This window comes from Heptranchias perlo, chromosome 13, assembly GCF_035084215.1.
Source record: "Heptranchias perlo isolate sHepPer1 chromosome 13, sHepPer1.hap1, whole genome shotgun sequence".
In the NCBI taxonomy this organism is placed as follows: Eukaryota; Metazoa; Chordata; class Chondrichthyes; order Hexanchiformes; family Hexanchidae; genus Heptranchias; species Heptranchias perlo.
In genome coordinates, this window is record NC_090337.1 from 27,215,948 (window position 1) to 27,237,369 (window position 21,422).

The window sequence follows — 21,422 nt, forward strand, 5'->3', positions numbered from 1 at the left end:
GGACTCCTCTACCAGAGGAAATAGTTTCTATCTACCCTATCAAATCCTTTAATCATCTTAAACACCTGAATTAGATCACCCCTAATCTAATATACTCAAGGGAATACAAGCCTAATCTATGCGACCTGTCCTCATAATTTAACCCTTTTAGCCCTGGTATCATTCTGGTAAATGAGCTAAATGCCTAATTTTTTTTATGGTGTTGGTTGCGGTAATTGATGCCCAGGACACCAGGAGAAACTCCCCTGCTTTTCAAATGGTGCCATGGGATCTTCTATGTCCACCTCAACAGGCAGATAGGACCTTGGTTTAATGTCTCATCTGAAAGATGACACCTTTGGTAATGCAGCACTCCTTCAGTACTGCACTGGTGTGTCAGTTTGGATTATATGCTCAAGTGCCTGGAGTAAGGCTTGAACCCACTACCGCTGAGCTGGAGGTCAGTGCTACCGCTGAGCCGTGCTGACACCGAGGTGTAATATTTCATCTATGCTAGTGTATGCTCTTAATTTGTATCTTTCAAGTGCTTATAGTATTAGTACATCACATAAATCACATGCTACAAATCCTTTAGAAACATTTGTAGGAAGATTGAATAACATGCATTTAAATCACCTTTAACACGTGAAGTGCAATGGCACGTTTTCCCAGGAGTATAGTCAGACAAAAATTGACACCGAGCCAAAGATGATGATATTCGGATGGGTGACAAAGCTTGGTTAAAGAGGTAGGTTGTGAGGAGAGAGAGTCGGAGAAGTTTAGGGAGGGAATTCATGCTCAAGGCGTATACGGCTGAAGGCGCAGCTGCTAATGGTGGGGTGGGGTGAAGGGAATGGGGAATGCACGAGGCCAGAGTTGGAGAAATGTAGAGTTCTTGGAGGGTAGTAGGGCTGGAGGAGGTTAGAGATAGGAAGGGGTGAAGCCATGGAGGAGTTTGAATATGAGGATGAGAATTTTAAAATCAAGGCATTGGTGGAAAGGGAGCTGATGTAGGTCAACAAGCACAGGGGTGATGGCTGAGCGGGACTTGGTATGGGTTAGGATATGGGCAGCAGACGTTTGGATGAGTTTATGGAGGTTGGAAGATGGAAAGCAAGCTGGGACAGCATTAGAATAGTTGAGTTTGAAGGTAACAAAAGCGTGGACGAGGGTTTCAGCAGCAGATAAGGCGAGGCGAGGTGGAAGTAGGCGGTCTTTGTGATGGAGAGAATATGGGGTTAGAAGCTCAGTTCAGGGTCAAATAGGATGCTGAGGTTGCTGTAAAAATATTGTCTACAATGGTTAGTATGGGATACTTGAGTATTTTAGAATCATATAAATTTCAGCACAGTAGGAAGGCCTTTGAGCTGTTGTGCCAATGATAGTGGTAACTCTTGGAGCTATATCCCCTAACCTAATTTCTCTGCTTTTCCCATGCGTTTTTTATTATTTTTTTCTTTACATTTTTAATTCCCTCTTAAATATTGTGATCAACTCAGCTTCATGGCCACTTTTAGCATTGCATTCCATATTTTAATATTTTGCATGAAAATATTCTTCTAACCTACCCCTTGATGCTTCTAGTACTAATCATTGGTTATGCCACTATGTTACCATAGTACAACTACCAATGGGAATCTTTTATTATTTATCCTTCCAAACCCTCAATGATTTTGAACACTTTTGTTAGGTCTCTCCCTCCCCATCTTCCAACCATCATACAACCCTCTCTACTATATTCTATCATCCCTATCATCCTAGTTAATTTACTTTGCACCTTGCCTGTGGCTCCTTTCTATAATTGGGTACCTAAAACCGTACACAGTACTCCCAACTATGGCATAAACAGTGTTTTGTAGAAATTCATCAAATCCTTGCTTTTGTATTCAATGCCCCTATAAAGTCCAGAATTAATTTCCCCTTTATATGGTATTCTCCACTTGCTCTCCTGATTTTTAAAGATCTTCGTATCCACACCCCTAGATTTCTCTATTGTCACTGCATTATCAGAATTTTATTGTTTAGGGTATACAGTCTACTTTTAATTTAAAGTCGCTTGAAGTAAGTACTGTTAATTAAGTTATTTAATTAAAATTATTGAATAATTCAGTTGTCTGCAAAAACAGACTTTAAATTGAGAATCTAATATGCTAAATTATTGGGAATAGATGGTATTTCCATTCTTTGTTAGTTCATCCTTACTGTTATACTCAATCTGACAAAAATGTTTCATTTCCATCAGTTTGCTTGGTATTTGCTGCTTTAATTCTATGAAGAATTCATTAGGGATTAAAAACCAGCCTCACTTACAGAAATCAAGTTCCAGTTTAACTTGATACAACTCTTACAGATTTTAATTGGTTTCTGTGTGCCTGAAGTCTGAGGGCCATTCAACTCCCTGTGGGATTTGTTTGCGTGTGTTTAACTGGCTGCTTAAAAAATCTGCATAGTCCTGGTCATTATTCTGATGGCATTTAACAGTTTGTATTGTTCTATTACTTCTGTCCTAGATTTTCACAGCATTTATGGACTAGCTAGGCTTAACTACTGTTTTAAAAAAATTAAAAATGTTAATGTTACCAGTCACTTGTTTTACTATTTAATAAAAATTTAACCACCCTAGAGGTGGTTAAAGCCCAAGTGAAAGTCTAATGTAATGTTATTCTGCTGTTTTCTGAAGACAAGGAGGATCACATAGGGGCATGTGGTAAGAACAGTAGTTGAAATAAACTACTGTTCATTGCCTGGCTACATTATGAATTTACTTGGATAGCTGAGCAAGTAGTAATACTGAGACATATGAAACAGGGATCACATGCAAGAGTAGTCTGAAACTGGGAAGTTAAAATAATTGAGTTTTTAAAAAGAGTAAAGATACCCGAAAATGTAATTTGTCTAGATTGAATTGCATTTTCCATATTTTTCAAGCTGTCTCCTGCAATCTCCCATCTGCTTTCTCATTGATTGATATTTCCCCCAAATTTAGTATTGTCAGAAAGCTTATATATTCTCTATGTCCATGCCCAAATCATTTGTGTGTGTGGTAAACAAGAGGTCCCAACACAGATCCTTGGGTGATTCTGTTAGCTGAATCTTGGTGATCTGAAAAATGTCAATTTACATCTACTGTCTACATTTAAAAAGTTTTTTGAAAGTCCAAACTTATCACATTGCATTCGTTGTTTAAATGTTTGGAAGAATTTAGTTATTCATCATTTCAGACGTGATAAGGAATGCTTAAACCTGGCTGGTAACAGAATGTGAAACTCAGACCTTCCTTTTGAGGGAGAGATTGGAGGGCAGTGGCTGATAACAGTTGAAGATTTGATGTGATTTATTTCAATGTAAACTTGTGACTAGAAGATTAGTTATTTCTGTGAAACTGTTGGACAACTAAAACCATTGTTCCTTAGGCAAAGGTTCAAAAGCCCCACAGCATTGTTTTTCTGACTTCCTGACTCTTTCTGCTCCCCTCAGAGAAAAGGACTGTGATCTCCTAGTTCACAATTTGTTGGCAGTCTGATCTAAGCATCACTTATCACATGCCTGAAATAAGGAGTAGGTCAATGCTGATTTGAACAGTTAATTTTTTTTATTAGACTTTTTCTCCCTATCCATTTCTGACCATTTTCTTCCCCTCCTCAAGATGTTAACCTCTTGGTTGCAGTTCCACAAATAGTGGATGCCCTTCAGTACCTTGTTCAAACGACTTTTTATTTGTGAGCTTATACAATGTTGGCAAGTTATTTAGTCATCGTGTTGAGGGGCTAGGGGGCTGAGCCCAATCCTGTTTCCACCCAGTGCCATTACCAAGGCATTGGGAGCCATTGCTGATTTTTCTTTCTGTAATTGAGGCTGGTTGTCGGACCCCCTACTGCTGCCTTGTCAAAAGTTAGCTAACCACAGAACTAATCTGGGACCTTCCCAGTTTATATGCTAACCCGTGGGGGCAGCCACCACATTTAAATAGATAACATGCAATTTTAACTCTTGCCATCCCCATTGGCCCTAGGGCTGCTGCTGCATTATCTTAAATGCCTATCCTACATCAATTCCAGGATGTGCTGAGATTTCCAATGGCTCAGTGTTGGAAAGACTAAAGCCATGTTCTTTGGTTCATGCAAGCACCTACATCTCTCTCATCAAATCCATGGCTGCCTGCTCAACCTAGTGGTGCATTATGTCAGCCTTCTGTTCTACCATGAGTTTGCTTGGCTCTTACCTCATGCCCAGCACTTTAGAAAACTTTATTGATGCCTTTTTCACCTCGAGGATCAATTTCTCAAATACACTCCACAGTGGCCTTCCTATCTTCATCCACTCTTCAGCTAATTGAGAACTCTCCGCCCCAGGTCCTCTCCCGGTCAAATTCACACTCTCACATTACACCAGTTCTTGGCTAGCTCACTGACTCCCTGTATCCCAACAAACTAATTTCAAGATCATTGCTGTCATCTTCAAATCTTTTTTCTCTCTACATTCTATCCTGATTCTGGATTACTGTTTTTTTTCCTGAACTCACTGTGGTCACTCTCAGAGGCTGATCTTTCAGCCACTTATCCCCCTGAAATCTGAAATTCAATTCCAATTTGCCATATTAGCTTTTTCCCCACGTTTAAATGTTTCCTAAAACCTAACTTGGCCTGTCTTTGGTTTTCCCCTTCTCCCCCATTTTCTATCATTTCCTGCTCAATGTCCAGGGCTTATCCCCTTGTAAAGTGCTGTGAGGAGCTCTATAAAAATATAAATTGTATTGCTCAGCTACTCACTGATTTAACCAGTTGAATAATTGGAGAACCTATAACTTTGGTTTAACTGCTTTTGTCAAAATTGAATGTTCCGTTGCATAAAATCCACGTGCACTGATTTTTTGGCAATCAACTGCATATTATTATTTGCTAAAACTTGATTCATTGAGGATGACGTTACGAATCAACTACATGGAATGCCCTGCCCACCGATGTTGGGCACTACCCTTTTATTGTAAATATGAAATAAAACTGCGCACGTCAACACTAAACAACATTAATTGAGTGCCTTTCACGTAACAATTGTCCCAAGGCACTTTATAGGAGAAACAATATATACACAGCAGAAGTTAGGGAAGGTAACCAAAAGCATTGTCCAAGAGGTTTACAGAGAGAGTTGGAGTGCAACATTATGGTGATTCATGCCTCTTTAAAGAGATAATAAAGGGGAGGTAGGAGGAAAAACACACAGTGACTAGAGTTGGAAAAGCAGATAGTGCCTGCTGAGATGCAAGTTTGCAGAAGATTGTACAGGTAGGATGGAGTGAAGCCATTAAAAAGATTTGAAGATGAGGACAAGGATTTTGAAATTGATATGCAAGAACAGAGGTGGCGTGCAGGGATCAGGATATGGACCTGGTGTTTTGGATGAGCTATAGTTTGTGTAGGGTAGAGCACAGGAGGTCAGCAAGGAGAGTGTTGGAGAAGCTGAAACTTGAAGTGACAGTGATATGGATAAGAGTGTCAGTAGCAGTGTGGGTCAGGTAGATAACGTAGAGGTTAGGCAGGGTGAAGTTTTGCAGATGCAAGTAAACAGACCTGGTGATGGACCGGATGTAGAAACTCAGCTCAGCGTCGAACAGAAGTTCTACATAAGAGCAATTTCCAAGCAGTGATGTTATCATTGCTATAAATGGCCACTACTAACCATTTGAACTTTACTGTTGTGGTTTATGATGTTACTTGAAAGTTCACTGCCTCTAAGTTTGTAGTTAATTGCAAAAATTTCAGTAAAACTATGCGTTACCAATTATATTGTTATTAACACATAATTGCTACATTTTCCAGAGTCTCAGCTACATGGCAAATGCCCCCTTCAAATTTTTAAAAGATTGTCTTTGGGGTGTACGTTTTGTCTGTATTAAATGCTGTCTGTTCTCCCTCTGATAACGTTGGACTGAAGACTTTTACACAATTAAGATGTGTTGATCATGCATTTTCAGTACATTTATGTAATCAACTAAATGCAATTTATTTATCCCAGCAACTGTCAGCCCCGGGGGGGAAAACAAGAATATTATAGTTTGCCTATGGGTTGTTGTGATGCTGTTTCTTGTTTTTTCACTGTTGTTTTCCTTTTTTATTTGTGCCGGATAACCTGCCTAAAATCCACTATCGGCTGCCTGGGAGAAAAAAAAATAATCTTTTGTGATCCAATTTAAGGGAGACCGGAAATTAAATTGACAGGACTCCACCTTTATTAATGTTTTTCTTCTTTTCCTGCTCAATTTCAGTGATACTTGTTCTTCTCTGATCCTTCCCACAACAGTTGCAGCTGAGATTGGGAACTCAGTTGAATAGGAAATAGAACCTGTCTTTGACATGCTATGCTGTCTTAAAATGTAATACTTTTTTAATTCACCACTTTACGATAATGCAAAGCTTGAGCAAAGTATAAAAATTTGGAATGAAAATTTTGCCACAAAAACCCTTTTATTGACTGAGGTTAAGCAAATAAATGGACAGGTGTAATGAGGATAACATGTTGATGTGGAATCAGTAGGGGTGTTGAGGGTAGAAGAGTGGGTGAAATATATAACAGTATATATTGAACATATTTTTGGTTAGTGGTGGTTGTAAAAAGTTCATTAGAGACAAAAGAAATTTAATTTCAAAAGGGATATATATAAACAGGCTGTGGAAAATATGGAGAAAAATTCTGAAAGGATGGGCAGAGGAAAATCTATTGGGAAATGAGACTGAGGAATGGCATGAAAGACTGTTCTCAAGTGCTTCTTCTAATTCAGACCACTGGTATGATCGAGAACAGCCACCGATTTATTTCCCTTGCCAGCCTGATGATGCGGTCAACCTCTTGAGGTTTAAAGATACTTTTAAAAGGTTATCCAATAACTGCAAATCCTTAGTCATTTTAATCAAATTATTATCAAGGCTGCCACCATTCTTATGGTAATTTGATACATTGAATCTGACTTTTGAAATACTATTTTACTTAAGGCTGATAACATTGTTTTGATAAAATTGTGTTTTAATTTAATACAGGAAGTGAATTTAAATGTTATTTGAAGTTGGACAGATTCATTGATAAAGCAGTGTATTGCTGTGCAACATGCTGAATACACCTTTCAGTAAAATCTGTTTAATTTTTCTTCCATGTTTGTTAAATTCCAAACCAAGCACACAGTCACATTAAAAGCTTTGTACCATGCTTGTATCGGGGTGATCAAACTTATATGGCCTTGATGTAGGCTGTGACCTCTTCTTGACCAGTGGAGGCAATAGGAAAACATGGGTATAGAACAAGGACATACAATTTTTCATAAAAGCAAAAATGGAGAATGGAGGGCAAGAAAGGTGGCAACTTTGTTTCAGGAGCTGCACTACATTCATTTAATTCCACATGTAAATTGAGCATACTAAACGAGTGTTGAGTTTAGAGATGGTATTCAGGGCTATCTTAGGACTTCAACAGAAGATTTGTTAACTGGTAGGCTGATGATTTTCTTGATGTCTAACAGGCACAATTTTGGGAAGAAACACTGGATATGGTGGTCTGATTATTATGTTAGAGAAACTTGGACTCTTTAGCCTTGAAAAGAGGCATATTTGAGGGCTCCTTAGATATTGTGGACCAGAAAAGGTTAACCCTAAGAACTACATTGAGCTAATACACATAGTTCGAACTATTAAAAGGCAATTTCAGGGCTGATGTAGGAAGTATCCTTTCATGCAAAGAGTGACTCCATACTTGCAATGGCCTGGGTAGCATATGAAGGCAGAAACTCTAGAGTCATTCAAGGTGTAAATGCTATGATGGGAAAACATACTTCTCTAAAAGGATGGGCTAAATGGCCTTCATCAGTACTCACCTTTGCGATGACTCCAAAGTAAGACGCATATTGGAATTTCCACAAGTACTGGGGTGGGTGAAAATCACTTTTGGGATCCTGGAGAGGAAATGAAGACAGGAAACACTTTTTCTTCAGGTTTTTGTCCAAGCTTGGATCTCTTGGATTTTGGCATAATACCTGTGTTGCCTTTTTGACAATTGTAAACAATTTTACAACACCAAGTTATAGTCCAACGATTTTATTTGAAATCTACAAGCTTTCGGAGGCTTCCTCCTTCCTCAGGTAAACATTTACCTGAGGAAGGAGGAAGCCTCCGAAAGCTTGTAGATTTCAAATAAAATCGTTGGACTATAACTTGGTGTTGTAAAATTGTTTACAATTGTCAACCCCAGTCCATCACCGGCATCTCCACATCATGGCCTTTTTGAAAGGCAGAGGTGTTCAGGCTTTGATGAGGCTGATCTGTATGATCAAGTGTTCTCTGAAAATGGAAGCTCTAGGAATTTATTTTGAAAGTCTGTTTGAAAATCTAAGACTTTTTAAAGCATACATATCAGAAGCAGAATACCCTAGCTGCCATCTATATCCCATTGTCAAATGCATCCATGGCAGATCTTGCAGTAATTTGGCTATTTGGATGATATTCGTGTCTTCATTAATTTAAAGACTACCCTTTTTGCATCATAGCCTGGCGGTTTGTTTATTCATAACTCAGTGATTGGTACAAAACTACCATCTTTAGCCAGATGTGCCGAGTGGCTGTTCCATCTCAGCCTCCTCCCGATATCCCCACCATCACAGAAGCCAGCGACAGCACCTCCCAAACCCGCGACCTAGAAGGAAAAGGACAGCAGGCACATGGGAACAGCACCACCTGCACGTTCCCCTCCAAGTCACCAGCCTGACTTAGAAATATATCGCCGTTGCTTCATCGTCGCTGGGTCAAAATCCTGGAACTCCCTACCTAACAGCACTGTGGGAGAACCTCCACCACATGGACTGCAGTGGTTCAAGAAGGCGGCTCATCACCACCTTCTCTAGGGCAATTAGGGATGGGCAATAAATGCTGGTCTTGCCAGCGATGTCCACATTCCTATGAACAAATTTTTTAAAAAGCCTGCAGAATGTGCCCTGTAACCCTCCTTTCTCCATTACCTAATCTTTTATAGTCAGCTTATATTATACAGAACCACTTGAAGTAGAATGGTCCAGTTTGTCTTAGCACTTGAAGTTGTGACATCATCCCAGTTTACAATATGGGATGGATTCCACAGTACCAGGAATAACACCACCAACAACAACAACTTGCATTTATATAGCACCTTTTAACGCAGTAAAACATCCAAGGTGCTTCACAGGAGTGATTTCCAAACAAAATCTGACACCGAGCCACGTGAGAAATTAGGACAGGTGACCAAAAGCTTGGTCAAAGAGGTAGGTTTTAAGGAGCATCGTAAAGGAGGAGGGAGAGGTCAAGAGATAGAGATTCAGGGAGAGAATTCCAGAGCTTAGGGCCTTGGCAGCTGAAGGCACAGCCGCCAATGGTGGAGCGATTAAAATTGGGGATGCACAAGAGGCAAGAATTGGAAGAGCGCGGAGATCTCGGAGGGTTGTAGGGATAGGGAGGGGTGAGGCCGTGGAGGGATTTGCGTTGTCGTGTGTCTCGAAGGCTGCCTTGGAGAACGCTTACCTGAAGATCAGAGGCTGAATGTCCTTGACTGCTGAAGTGTTCCCCGGCAATGCAAAATCGTTGAGCAGAAATTGATAGCCAAGTTCCGCATCCATGAGGACGGCCTCAACCGGGATCTTGGGTTCATGTCACGCTACATGTAACCCCACCAACAAAAAAAAGTTATGTTTTTAATACAACTGGTCATTCTCTCTCTTTCTCTGCCTTTCGGATGTCTCTCTCTCTCTCTGTCTTTGTGTTCTGACCGCTTATGTATTCAGTAGTCTGGGATGTAATGTTTCTCTGTCTGAACACCATCCGCTGCTTTGATTATATCTCTGCCGTGGTGTGATCACGGGCAGTTGGAAAGATTATCTGTAATCACCAGGCATTGTTCTCTGACTATATATGCTGTGCCTTTATGGAATCCTACACTCATCTGACGAAGGAGGAAAGCTCCGAAAGCTTGTGATTTCAAATAAAGCTGTTGGACTATAACCTGGTGTTGTAAGACTCCTTGCATTTCACAAATAAGCGTAAGGAAATAGATGCCTCGGTAGGAAGGGAAAGATTCTGAATGTTGGCTAAAAGCTTGGTTGAAAACATGGGTTTTAAGAATGTTTTCAGAAGTGGCGGTTTTACAGAGGGAATCCAGCAAGTAGGACCAAAGTGACTGAAGGCTGTGTCATCAAAAATGGGGCAAAGTGGGGAAGGGGGTGATACTCTGCTCCAACTCTGATTTCTGTGTATGTAGGGTTTGGGGCAATAGGGTAGGGCCAGGTGATGAGGGAATTTATAGATGAGGATTTTAAATTTAAAGCATTTGGGAACAGGGAACCAATGTAGGTTAATGAGGGTGGGGCTGATAGACAATTAGCACACAATACATGTGGCAGATTTTGTACAAGTTGCCGTTAGTGCAGGGTCAAGTCAAGCAAGGAGACCATTAGAGTAGTTGTGTCTGAGAGTGACAGAAGTATGTATAAGGGTTACAGTGATGGAGAACCTGACGTGGAGGTGGAGGGGGACAGTATTACTAAGGTGGAAGTAAGTGATCTCGTTGATAGGATGTGCTGTTTAAAGCTCAGTTCAGGATTGAACAGGTTGTGAGCAGCCAGATTCCACCTTTTGAGAGTGTGGCAGAGGAGGGTGATGGAGTCGGTGGTAAGAGGGGGAAGCTTGTGACAGAGCTGAAGATGATGACAGTCTTCCTGACATTGACTTAAAGGAAGTTATGACTCATCCAAGACATAGCCTGTATGCTGTTATAACCTGTTAAGGGGAACGGAGAGGTGGTGGCAAGCTAGAGCTGGGTGTCATTAGTTTACGTGTGAAAGCTGATCCCTTTGCTGCAGATGTTGTTGAGGGGCAGTTTTTAAGAAAGGAGATTAGATACTGCCTGGGATTGGGTGCTCTATTTCAGGCCTTCTAAATGTAATACATTATTGCAGGGAAGTAAACTTTTATGGAATGGTAGTATTTGAATATTTAGTTACCCAGTAGTTGGATAATGTTAGCTTCTGTTCAGTTTTTTTGAAATGTAAAATGTAAAGCCTTTTTTTTAAAACCCGTGTGTTAAGTGTAAACTGCATTTCACAGGTTTTGCATGTTAGTGCTGGAAGTGGTTTTCAGTGCTGCTGAGCATGCCCTACCCACACACTTAGTTTTCAGTTAACATAATGTAGAAGAACAAACGTTGCTTAGAAGCTGACTCCAAAAAAACATGAGTGTGGCCAAGGTGAGACATTGATTCCTGTCTCCTTGGGGAAGCACCTGATGTCTTCCGAATTCTGGCCTGTATCTAAGCTGAATGAGAACCTGTCCTACCCCATGCATAGAATCTGAGGCACTACCTTACTTGGTGACAGTGCCACCTGACTGGCATCCTTTTTCCCCCAATTTGACCCTTTAAAAGTAACTTAAGTTTCCTGTCAAAAGTAAGCATTCTGGGAACTATTGGTGCTCTGCACAAGTAGGTTTAAACTTTCTGTCCTTGAGCATTAACTTATCAAACTGGTTGAAGAGATTTCTTGTAACAGATTTGTGGTGTCTTTTAATATTGGACAAAGCAGAAATTTATCAGATACACTCAATTGCCCATGAGCACCTTCTTCAGACTTGTAAGTGATTTGTACTTATCACAGAGATACTGAATTTAAAAAAGGTATGGTAATTTTTTTTAATGAGGTGCCAAACTCTCCTCTACAAATACTTCAAAATGCTGAAAAGGGTAATTCCTTTTCGTGGGTTTAAAAGAAATAACATTTTTAGGCTTTTTAGTACATGGTGAAATTGTGTTTATCAGTATCCTTTCTTGCAGGTCTGAATCCTGCATTTCTGACTCTTCTGTTAAGGAAAATTAAGTTTTTAATTTTTTGATGCCCTGCATTTTGTGGGGCATACCATAGATCAGATATTAAAATGTTTATAGTTAGGTGCTCTGATTTTTTTTAATTTTTGAACTTATGTTGTGTTATATTGTTTATATGAACATAATAGAGAGGCATTGGATGAAAGTTTGTTGACACTTCACTTAATTGTTCCCTTCCTCAGGCCGGTTGTATTCCTGTTCCAGGCTAGCATTTTCTTAGTTTGCAGTTAAATGTTGAACATAGTTGCTGTAATATGTAATGCAGTATACCATTTACTGTATAATGCCAATTTTTGTGATTCAGAGAATATGGCTGTTTTGTACTGTAGGATTATATTCCAGGTGACTTAATCATTGTATATTAAAAAAGCAATATATATTCATTATATTTTGAGCTAGTAAAAAGGGGAAAAATACTGCAAATACTAGTAATCGGAAACAAAAGTAGGAAATGTTGGAAATACATAGCAGGTCTGTCAACTTTTGTAAAGAGAATAGACAGGTTAGCTTTTTAGATGTAACCCTTTACCAAAATGCTTGCTTATCTCTTCTGTTTCGGTTCTGGTGGAATTCAGGGGGAAGAATCAAATACTCCAATTAGATTAGAGTATCTGTTCCTCCTTTTTCTCTGCATTTGGAGCAATTGTTTCTTCCCTGTCCCTTTTTTTTCCCTTTTTAGTGCCTTCTACTTAATTTTTTAAGTTCTGATGACAGTATATCTGTTGTTTCTCTTTATATATAGCATGAGTTCCACTTTCTCACCACGCTCTTGAGTAAAGAAGTATCTCCTGAATTCTTTATTGGATTTATTAGTGACTATCTTTATAGCTCCTAGTTTTGGACTCCCCACAAGTGGAAACATCCCCACTCCAGTCTTCAGGGATACTTTTCTTCCCACAGAATTTTGAAAATTTATAGTCAAAGACTCTTATTTCTCCCCAATCATTCCTTGGATGTAAATCATCAGGACTTGGTGATTTGTGTACCTTGAATTTGAGTAGCGTCTTTAGTACCACTTACCTTTACTAACGGTTCTATATCCACTTCAGGTGGTTCTACATTTTCAATATCCACTTCCTCCCCTAAAGTGGGACAGAGTATTTAGTATGTAGCAGTCCCTCATCCACCGCTACAAACTTGATTCCTTCATCTCTTAATGACTCTACCTTTAATGCCTTCGTACTACTTATGTGCTGTAGAAAACCTTTTTATTGCCCTTTTGCTACTTTTGTTTCATTCCTTGTGATCTCCCTTTTCGTAGCTTTCCTCTATTTTAGCCTGGATTTTTTTATTATTTGCCCTGTAAGCACTAATTTTTAAAAAATTTCAAATTTGACCCAATTTACTTCATTCATGGAACCCAGCCTTCGACACGCTCCCTTTTCTGGAATATACTTGATTTGTACCCTTTCTACCTCCTGTTCATATGCTTACCATTGCTGATTTATATTCGTGTTGGCTAATTTTTCCTTCTGTTAATGAGGACAAGGTTCTTTTATAAAACTCTCCCTAATTTGCTTTTCTCCGATCTTAGATTTCTATATATATCTATTTCATTTTCTGTTCTTACACTGAACGTAATTACATTGTGGTCATTGATCCCAAGTGTTCCCCAATGTTTTGGTCATCTACTTTCTCTACCTCATTACCCAGAAACTGCCAAGTAGTGCTTTCTTCCTTATTAGAGTAGCAACATATTAATGAGATAACAAGCCTTTTTACACCACAAGTGTTTGCCTTGTACTGTTATTCTTGCATAGTTAAAATCTCCCACATATGACTATAATATACTCCCAGTAATGTGACTGTTACATATTCGGGTCTGCTGCAGACACCTTGTGTTTAAGTGACGTCAGTTGCTCTGTAAGCAGCTTGAGCATCATTTGTATGAATTGACTCTCGCCCCTATATCGTGTATGATAGCTTGCTTCAGTGGTGTAACAATAGCAGCCCATGTCACCTCAGTCAGATACCCATGTCTTATTTCTTCGATCTTTCTGAAGGTGGATCAAGTAAGCACGTGATGAGGTGAGGCTTATTCCGAATTGTCTTATTTCATAGCGAGTGATCATAGTAATGATCAGATTCACTTATTTTAATCAGTACAGTTAAAGTTTGTGTCTTGATTTAAAATAAAGTGGAAATGCTACACTTTCCCACATCAATGGGTTGTTGAACTTATCTTAAACAATATGTCTTCTAATTGTTCCTCCTGTATTTTTGACTTTGAGTGCAAGAGATACTGATAGGATGGAGTTATTCTCTTGCTTAATGAATTAAGTTTGGGCATCCTTAATTCAGTTCTTAGTAGATGGCACGCTACAATAAAAAAAATGGTTCTCCACTAATGAACGGTCTTGCTTGGACAATTTTCTCCCTTGCTATATACGTGCTAGTTCAATCATTCATTCACCATTGTTTCGAATTTACAACAATGACTTAGAAATCCAATATAAATTGGTCATAGTTGCATATTCTACTGTAGGAATAGCAGTGGATTCAGATGAGGCAGCTCAGAAATTACCAAATGAGCTGGACAAAATATTTGTGGGCTGATAAAATTTAACACAAATGTAAAGTACTGCATGCCAGAAGGAAAAATGGGCAACATACACGTGCTCCATGGAAGAGACCTAGGTGTCTTAGAATTGACGCTGAACATGTCTAACCAAAGCCGAGCAGCAATCAATAAAGCCAATATAATGTTGAACTATATAGCGAGAATGATAGAATACAAGTCAGAAGTTGTCATGATCAAACTATGTAACGCTCTGGTCAGATTACACCTTGCGTACTGCGTCCAGTTCTGGTCACTGAGATGCAAGGGAGACATTCAAGCGTTGAAGACACTGCAGAGAAAAGCCGTAAGTGTTAGATCTCTGAATTATGAGAAAAGATTGTAGAGACTTGGGCTTTTCAACCTTGAAAGTCGAGATAATTTCATAGAAGTATACAAGGCAGTAGGCATTTTAGAAAAGATTAATCCAGGACGTTACTTAAATTGTAAGAGTAGAACATGGAAACATTGCTTAAAACTAGTAAAGGCAAATTTAGAACTAGTATCAAGAAGTTGTTCTTCACACAGAGGGATCAATGCATGGAATATGCACCCAGATAGAGTAGTGAAGGTAAAACCTCTGGAACCAATTGGGTGTTGCAGTGAGGAGACCTGGGGGCATAATGGATAGATGAACTAAGATGGACCGAATGATTGTACTAATCCATAATTATCTTGTCTTGGCAGTATTTGCAACTATTCAGTCACAGGGTTACCACAACCAAGCCCAACTCTGCCCTCACAATCACTTCCAGAAGAGTGATTAGTCAAGAATCAGAAGTACTAAACATGTCTCCCCTTTCTAACCTATGGATTCTGAAGCCAAATATAGTACCCTTAACTGCTGTAGATCACTTGATCCAGCACAGATTAAACTAGCATGTATGGCTTTTACTTGCTGCATAAACTCACTAGACTATTTGGGAAGTCTTAAAATGGCTTAAAGGATGGTTGGTGTGGCAAATGATAAATCACCATGGTGCAGTAGTTAGTATTAATGTGGGCTTGGAGCTCAACATCTGATCAGGGCTACGAAAAGTGTTGTTCCAAAGAGTTGATACTAAGATCACCAAAAACTTGTAAGGAAATTCGCCTTGAAAATCTCCCTTCTTTAATGACCCATTATGTAAAGGCCTAATGCTACGGCAATAATATAATTTGGATTGTTGCTATGATCAATTAAAGTTTTAGTTTCAAGAGCATTGGTAATGTGCTAGTGCTTATTAATGTTGCTCAGTGCCTTTTTAGTTGTGCTGCGGTGATAAGCTAGTGTTTGGAAAACACTTGAATTCTTGTGGCTTTTTGTACTATTTGTTAATATTGAAACAAAAATGTCATTTCTGCTTTTGATTTTTGCTGAATTATGCTTGGGATCCACTGTTGCTATACTTGGTGATAATGAAGTCCAAGTGTTTGTGCTGTTTTTCTGGGTATTAGCAGACAAAATCCAAGTTGGCTGCAGGTGCGGCTTTTTATTTGATAATCATGAAAATATTCCAATTTAACAGTTCTGTATTAGATCACCTATTGCCAAAATCGCATTTTTGGAAGTTTGGGTTGATCAAATAGAAACCAACATGATAGAATCATAGTAGGTACAGCACAGGAGGAGGCCATTCAGCCCATCGTGCCTGTGCCGGCTCTTTGAAAGAGCCCAGTGGTTATCAGTCACATGCAATAGTGTATGTATTTTATAAAAATACTTAAGTTTTGGTTCCCAGTGGGTAAATGCACCACGTAGTATCACATTGACTAGAAGGAACGATACAGTAGAATATCCAAAAGTTTGACTATAAGCTTCTTTGGCTTTGTTCTTCTGGTCTGGGTCATCAGAGCCCTCTGTTAGATTTGTCACACTCTGAGTTGGTTATTCATTTTTGATTTACAAGCACTTAAACGGGGAGGAAACTTTAGAACGGGTACTTTTTCATAATACTACTTCCCCCTTTCATAAAAGAAAATTATGCTCTCCAAACTATTTTTTAACATTATTAATAAGGCCCTTGACTAGGCTTTGCTCAGTTGCTCTGTTGGCGTCAATTACAGGAAACGTGTGGTTAAGGTTGTATTGCAAACTGTGGTACGTGCAATTTGAAACTAGCCTGTGGGTGAAGCTATCTGGCCCCAGGAAGCCATATCCTTGAGAGTGTAAATTTTCCAGGGGTCAGGTGGAACCACTCCAGGATGCACTCGGGCACAATTGAAATTATAGGGATGTCTTAGCAGGAATGGAAACTGTGCGTAAACCTCTCCATGCCAGCAGGAAAAAGGATTTTTTTTGAGTTTCTAAGTATCATTTTTGTTTATAAAATAATGGAGAGTAATACATGAACAAAAGGTGCCCCCTCTCTCCAGCTTTCTTTACGCTGCAAGACAAATTATAATGCAAATGGCCCCTGAGGATTGTACCACTGGTAGGTGAATTTGAGAAATTGTAATAAAAAATGGAAAACAAGACAGCTCAGCAGGTTAGGCACAGATATGATCATGATTAAGTAGATTTAAGTCTGCTGTAAATAATTGTATTGAATTATTAAATATATTCATATATTCTAATTTTATGCTGTTTGCTTGACCATATTAAATTGTTTAATTTATGTACAATTTACTCGGCCATCAGTTGGAATTTTCACATTCATTGCTAAAGCTGTCTCAAATGAGCTAGATTTCCTCTTCTATGTTAAATACTTTCCTTCAACTTTTTCTATTTCCTATAAAGCTCAAATCTGTCAAACTCCCAGACCGAGGAGGGCTCTCCGAGCACTTTTCTCACAGTCCTGGGCAGAATTCACGACAAAGCTTGCTTGATCCTGGAATGTCTCTCTCTCTCACATTTCTTGTCTTTCTCTGTATCATCAGTATCCATGTGACCGTTGCGCCTTTAAACTTTCTTGTTTCTCCTGAGCTCCAAATATGCTATCCTACATGCTCTTCCTCCTTCCTGCATCATCTTCAATGTTGCTAACAATCACGATTTGCAGACGTTTTTAAATGCTGCAATTCATATGGGAAGTATAAATGCATAAAAAGCTAAATTTAAATTTCCTATGTGAATCATGAGCATTAACGCAAACTTGTATTGAAATCAGGATTAATGCACTGATGGACGGTGTCGTCAACAGCACTATCAAGCGCCAATGACTCACCAATAACCTGCTCACCCATGCTTAGTTTGGGTTCCAGCAAGACCACTCTGCTCCAGACCTCATTACAGCCTTGGTCCAAACATGGACAAAAGAGCTGAATTCCAGAGGAGAGGTGAGAGTGACTGCCCTTGACTCTTGGTGTGCAAGTTCACAGATCCCTGAAGGCGGCGGAACAGGTAGATAAGGTGGTAAAGAAGGCATATGGGATACTTGCCTTTATTAGCCGAGGCATAGAATATAAGAGCAAGGAGGTTATGATGGAGCTGTATAAAACACTGGTTAGGCCACAGCTGGAGTACTGTGTGCAGTTCTGGTCGCCACACTACAGGAAGGATGTGATCGCTTTGGAGAGGGTGCAGAGGAGATTCACCAGGATGTTACCAGGGCTGGAGCGCTTCAGCTATGAAGAGAGACTGGGAAGATTGGGTTTGTTTTCCTTGGAGCAGAGGAGGCTGAGGGGGGACATGATTGAGGTGTACAAAATTATGAGGGGCACAGATAGGATGGATACTAAGGAGCTTTTTCCCTTCGTTGAGGGTACTATAACAAGGGGACATAGATTCAAGGTAAAAGGCGGGAGGTTTAGAGGGGATTTGAGAAAGAACTTTTTCACCCAGAGGGTGGTTGGAGTCTGGAACTCACTGCCTGAAAGGGTTGTGGAGGCAGGAACCCTCACAACATTCAAGAAGCATTTGGATGAGCACTTGAAATGCCATAGCATACAAGGCTACGGACCAAATGCTGGAATATGGGATTAGAGTAGACAGGGCTGATGGCCGGCGCGGACACGATGGGCCGAAGGGCCTCTATCCGTGCTGTATAACTCTATGACTCTATGACTCTATGACTTCAAGGCAGCATTTGACCGAGTGTGGTAACAAGGAACCCAAGTAAAATTGAAGTCATTGGGAATTGGGGGAAAACTCTCCAGTGGCTGGAGTCATACCTCGCACAAAGGAAGATGGTAATGGTTGTCGGAGGCCAATCATCTCAGCCCCAGGACATTGCTGCAGGCATTCCTCAGGGCAGTGTCCTAGGCACAACCATCTTCAGCTGCTTCATCAATGACCTTCCCTCCATCATAAGATCAGAAATGGGGATGTTCACTGATGATTGCACAGTGTTCAGTTCCATTCGCAACCCCTCAGATAATGAAGCAGTCCGTGCCTGCATGTAGCAAGACCTGGACAACATCCTGGCTTGGGCTGATAAGTGGCAAGTAACATTCGCACCAGACAAGTGCCAAGCAATGACCATCTCCAACAAGAGAGAGTCTAACCACCTCCCCTTGACATTCAACGGCATTACCATTGCCAAATCCCCCACTGTGGGGGTCACCATTGACCAGAAATTTAACTGGACCAGCCACATAAATACTGTGGCTACAAGAGCAGGTCAGAGGCTGGGTATTCTGTGGCGAGTGATTCACCTCCTGACTCCCCAAAGCCTTTCCACCATCTACAAGGCACAAGTCAGGAGTATGATGGAATACTCTCCACTTGCCTGGATGAGTGCAGCTCCAACAACACTCGAGAAGCTCGACACCATCCAGGACAAAGCAGCCCACTTGATTGGCACTTCATCCACCACCACTGGTGCACCGTCACTGCAGCAACTCGCCAAGGCTTCTTCGACAGGACCTCCCAAATCCGCGACCTCTACCACCTAAAAGGAAAAGGGCAGCAGACACATGGGAACAACACCACCTGCACGTTCCCCTCCAAGTCATACCCCATCCTGACTTGGAAATATATCAGAGTTCCTTCATCGTCACTGGGTCAAAATCCTGGAACTCACTACCTAAGAGCACTGTGGGAGAACCTTCACACGGACTGCAGCGGTTTATGAAGGCGGCTCACCAACAACTTCTCGAGGGCAATTATGGATGGGCAATAAATGCTGGCCTTGCCAGCGATACCCATATCGCATGAACGAATATTAAAAAAAAACTATCTCCTATTCCAACCTACTGTTCCTCACACAACAGTAGAACGTCTCGCCTCCCTCAGTGTTTCCTTTCTCCTCCAATCCAGAGGCTTTTAAAACCTAAAGTTGCCATCCCCTTATCACTACTCCCTGTTTAAAACAATCTCTGCTCTTAAACCATCTGAACCTTGCACTCTGGCACTCTATTCTAAGCACCTCTGTCCTGGCTACATCTCTCTGCACCTTAAATACCTGGCCTTTCAATAGTGCTTTGAGCCACATGCCTTACATTTCCAACTTACTCTTGGCAGATACCTGGTTGAATCTGTGTTTATTGTTTCAGCTTTAACAAAAACGTACTTTAAATTCTGTCCACTGTTTCCACCTGCCTTTTAAGCTCAGCATATTTCCAAGACACTGACCTTATCAGGTATGGTTTGCTACTTTTCCTACAGCTTTAAGGTACCACTGTGATCACATTTACTAGTCAGGTTCACGAAGATGGGTTATGAGTTTTTTATTCAGTAAATGCCAGAAATTAGTGGTATTTAAATTTTGATGTTGAAATCTCTGGTTCTTATTGACATAACATAAAATGCATCCAGTGACAAATTTATTTTCTGTTGCAGGGATTAGATCCACCACACCGGACACCCACAAGGACAATTTATGTTGCCAATCACTTCCCCCTGTACGGTCATTTTGTTCAACAGAAGTTTCCAGACAATAGGATAGTATCATCCAAGGTATGGAGGAATGTAATTCAACCAATGGTTTTGTAACATCTGTTTTTTTTCAAACAGTTATCAGAATTGTGCTAACGATCCATGTAATTTATAGGAAATTTAGTTCACACGATTGTCTTGGTGATAGCTGCCATAATATTAATCATGTTTTGATCTGATTATTCAGATCCTTTCTGTTGAAAAGATCTCGCATAGCTGTAGTAATTACATAGAATTTAAAGCACAGAAACAGGCCATTCAGTCCAAATAGTCTATGCTCCACACGAGCCTCTTCCCACCCTACTTCATCCAACCTTATCAGCATATCCTTCTATTCCTTTCTCCCTCGTGCTTATCTAGCTTCCCATTAAATGCATCTGTGCTATTTACCTCAACTACTCCTTGTGGTTGTAAGTTCCACATTCTTGCCATTCTTTGAGTAAAGAAGTTTCTCCAGAATTCTCTATTGGATTTATTGGTGACTATCTTATGTTTATGGCCCCTAGTTTTGTTCTCCCCCACAAGTGGAAACATCTTCTCTACGTCTATCCTATCAAACCCTTTCATAATCTTAAAGATCTCTATCGGGTCACCCCTCAGCCTTCTGTTTTCTAGAGAAAAGTGCCCCAGCCAGTTCAGCCTTTTCGGATAAGTACATCCACTCAGTTCTGGTATTATCCTTGTGTTATCCAGGTATTATCTCCAGTGCCTCCATATCCTTTTTATAATATGGAGACCAGAACTGTTCACAGTACTCCGTGTGGTCTAACCAAGGTTCGATACATGTTTAACACAACTTCTCTGCTTTTCAGTTCTGTCCCTCTATAAATGAACCCCAATGCTTGGTTTGCCTTTTTTATGGTCTTATTAACCTGTGTCATTACTATGTGATTTGTGCATCTATACCCCTAGATCCCTTTGCTCCTCTATCCCATTTAGACTCTTATTATCCAAGCAGTATATGGTCTCCTTATTCTTCCTACAAAATGTACCACCTCACACTTATCTATATTGAAATTTATTTGTCAATTACATGCCCATTCTGCAAGTTTATTAATGTCTTGTATTTTGTTGCAGTCTTCCTCAGTATTATACCCCCCAATTTGGTGTCGTCTGCAAATTTTGAAATTGTACTTCCGATTCCAAATTAAGAGACAGAATGTACTTGGACATTCCAGTGGACTTACCAGTGCCAAGTCAGCATATTCT

General features: G+C 40.1%; 1 protein-coding gene across 2 annotated transcripts in view; it reads left to right on the forward strand.

Moving 5' to 3' along the window:
- atp11b (ATPase phospholipid transporting 11B) overlaps positions 1–21,422 on the forward strand; it is a 142,788-nt gene that overhangs the window by 1,372 nt on the left and 119,994 nt on the right. For both annotated transcript variants that reach the window (XM_067995212.1, XM_067995213.1), the window contains exon 2: positions 20,118–20,234. In XM_067995212.1, coding sequence (XP_067851313.1) covers positions 20,118–20,234 — 117 coding nt within the window. The remainder of the gene's footprint in view (positions 1–20,117; positions 20,235–21,422) is intronic.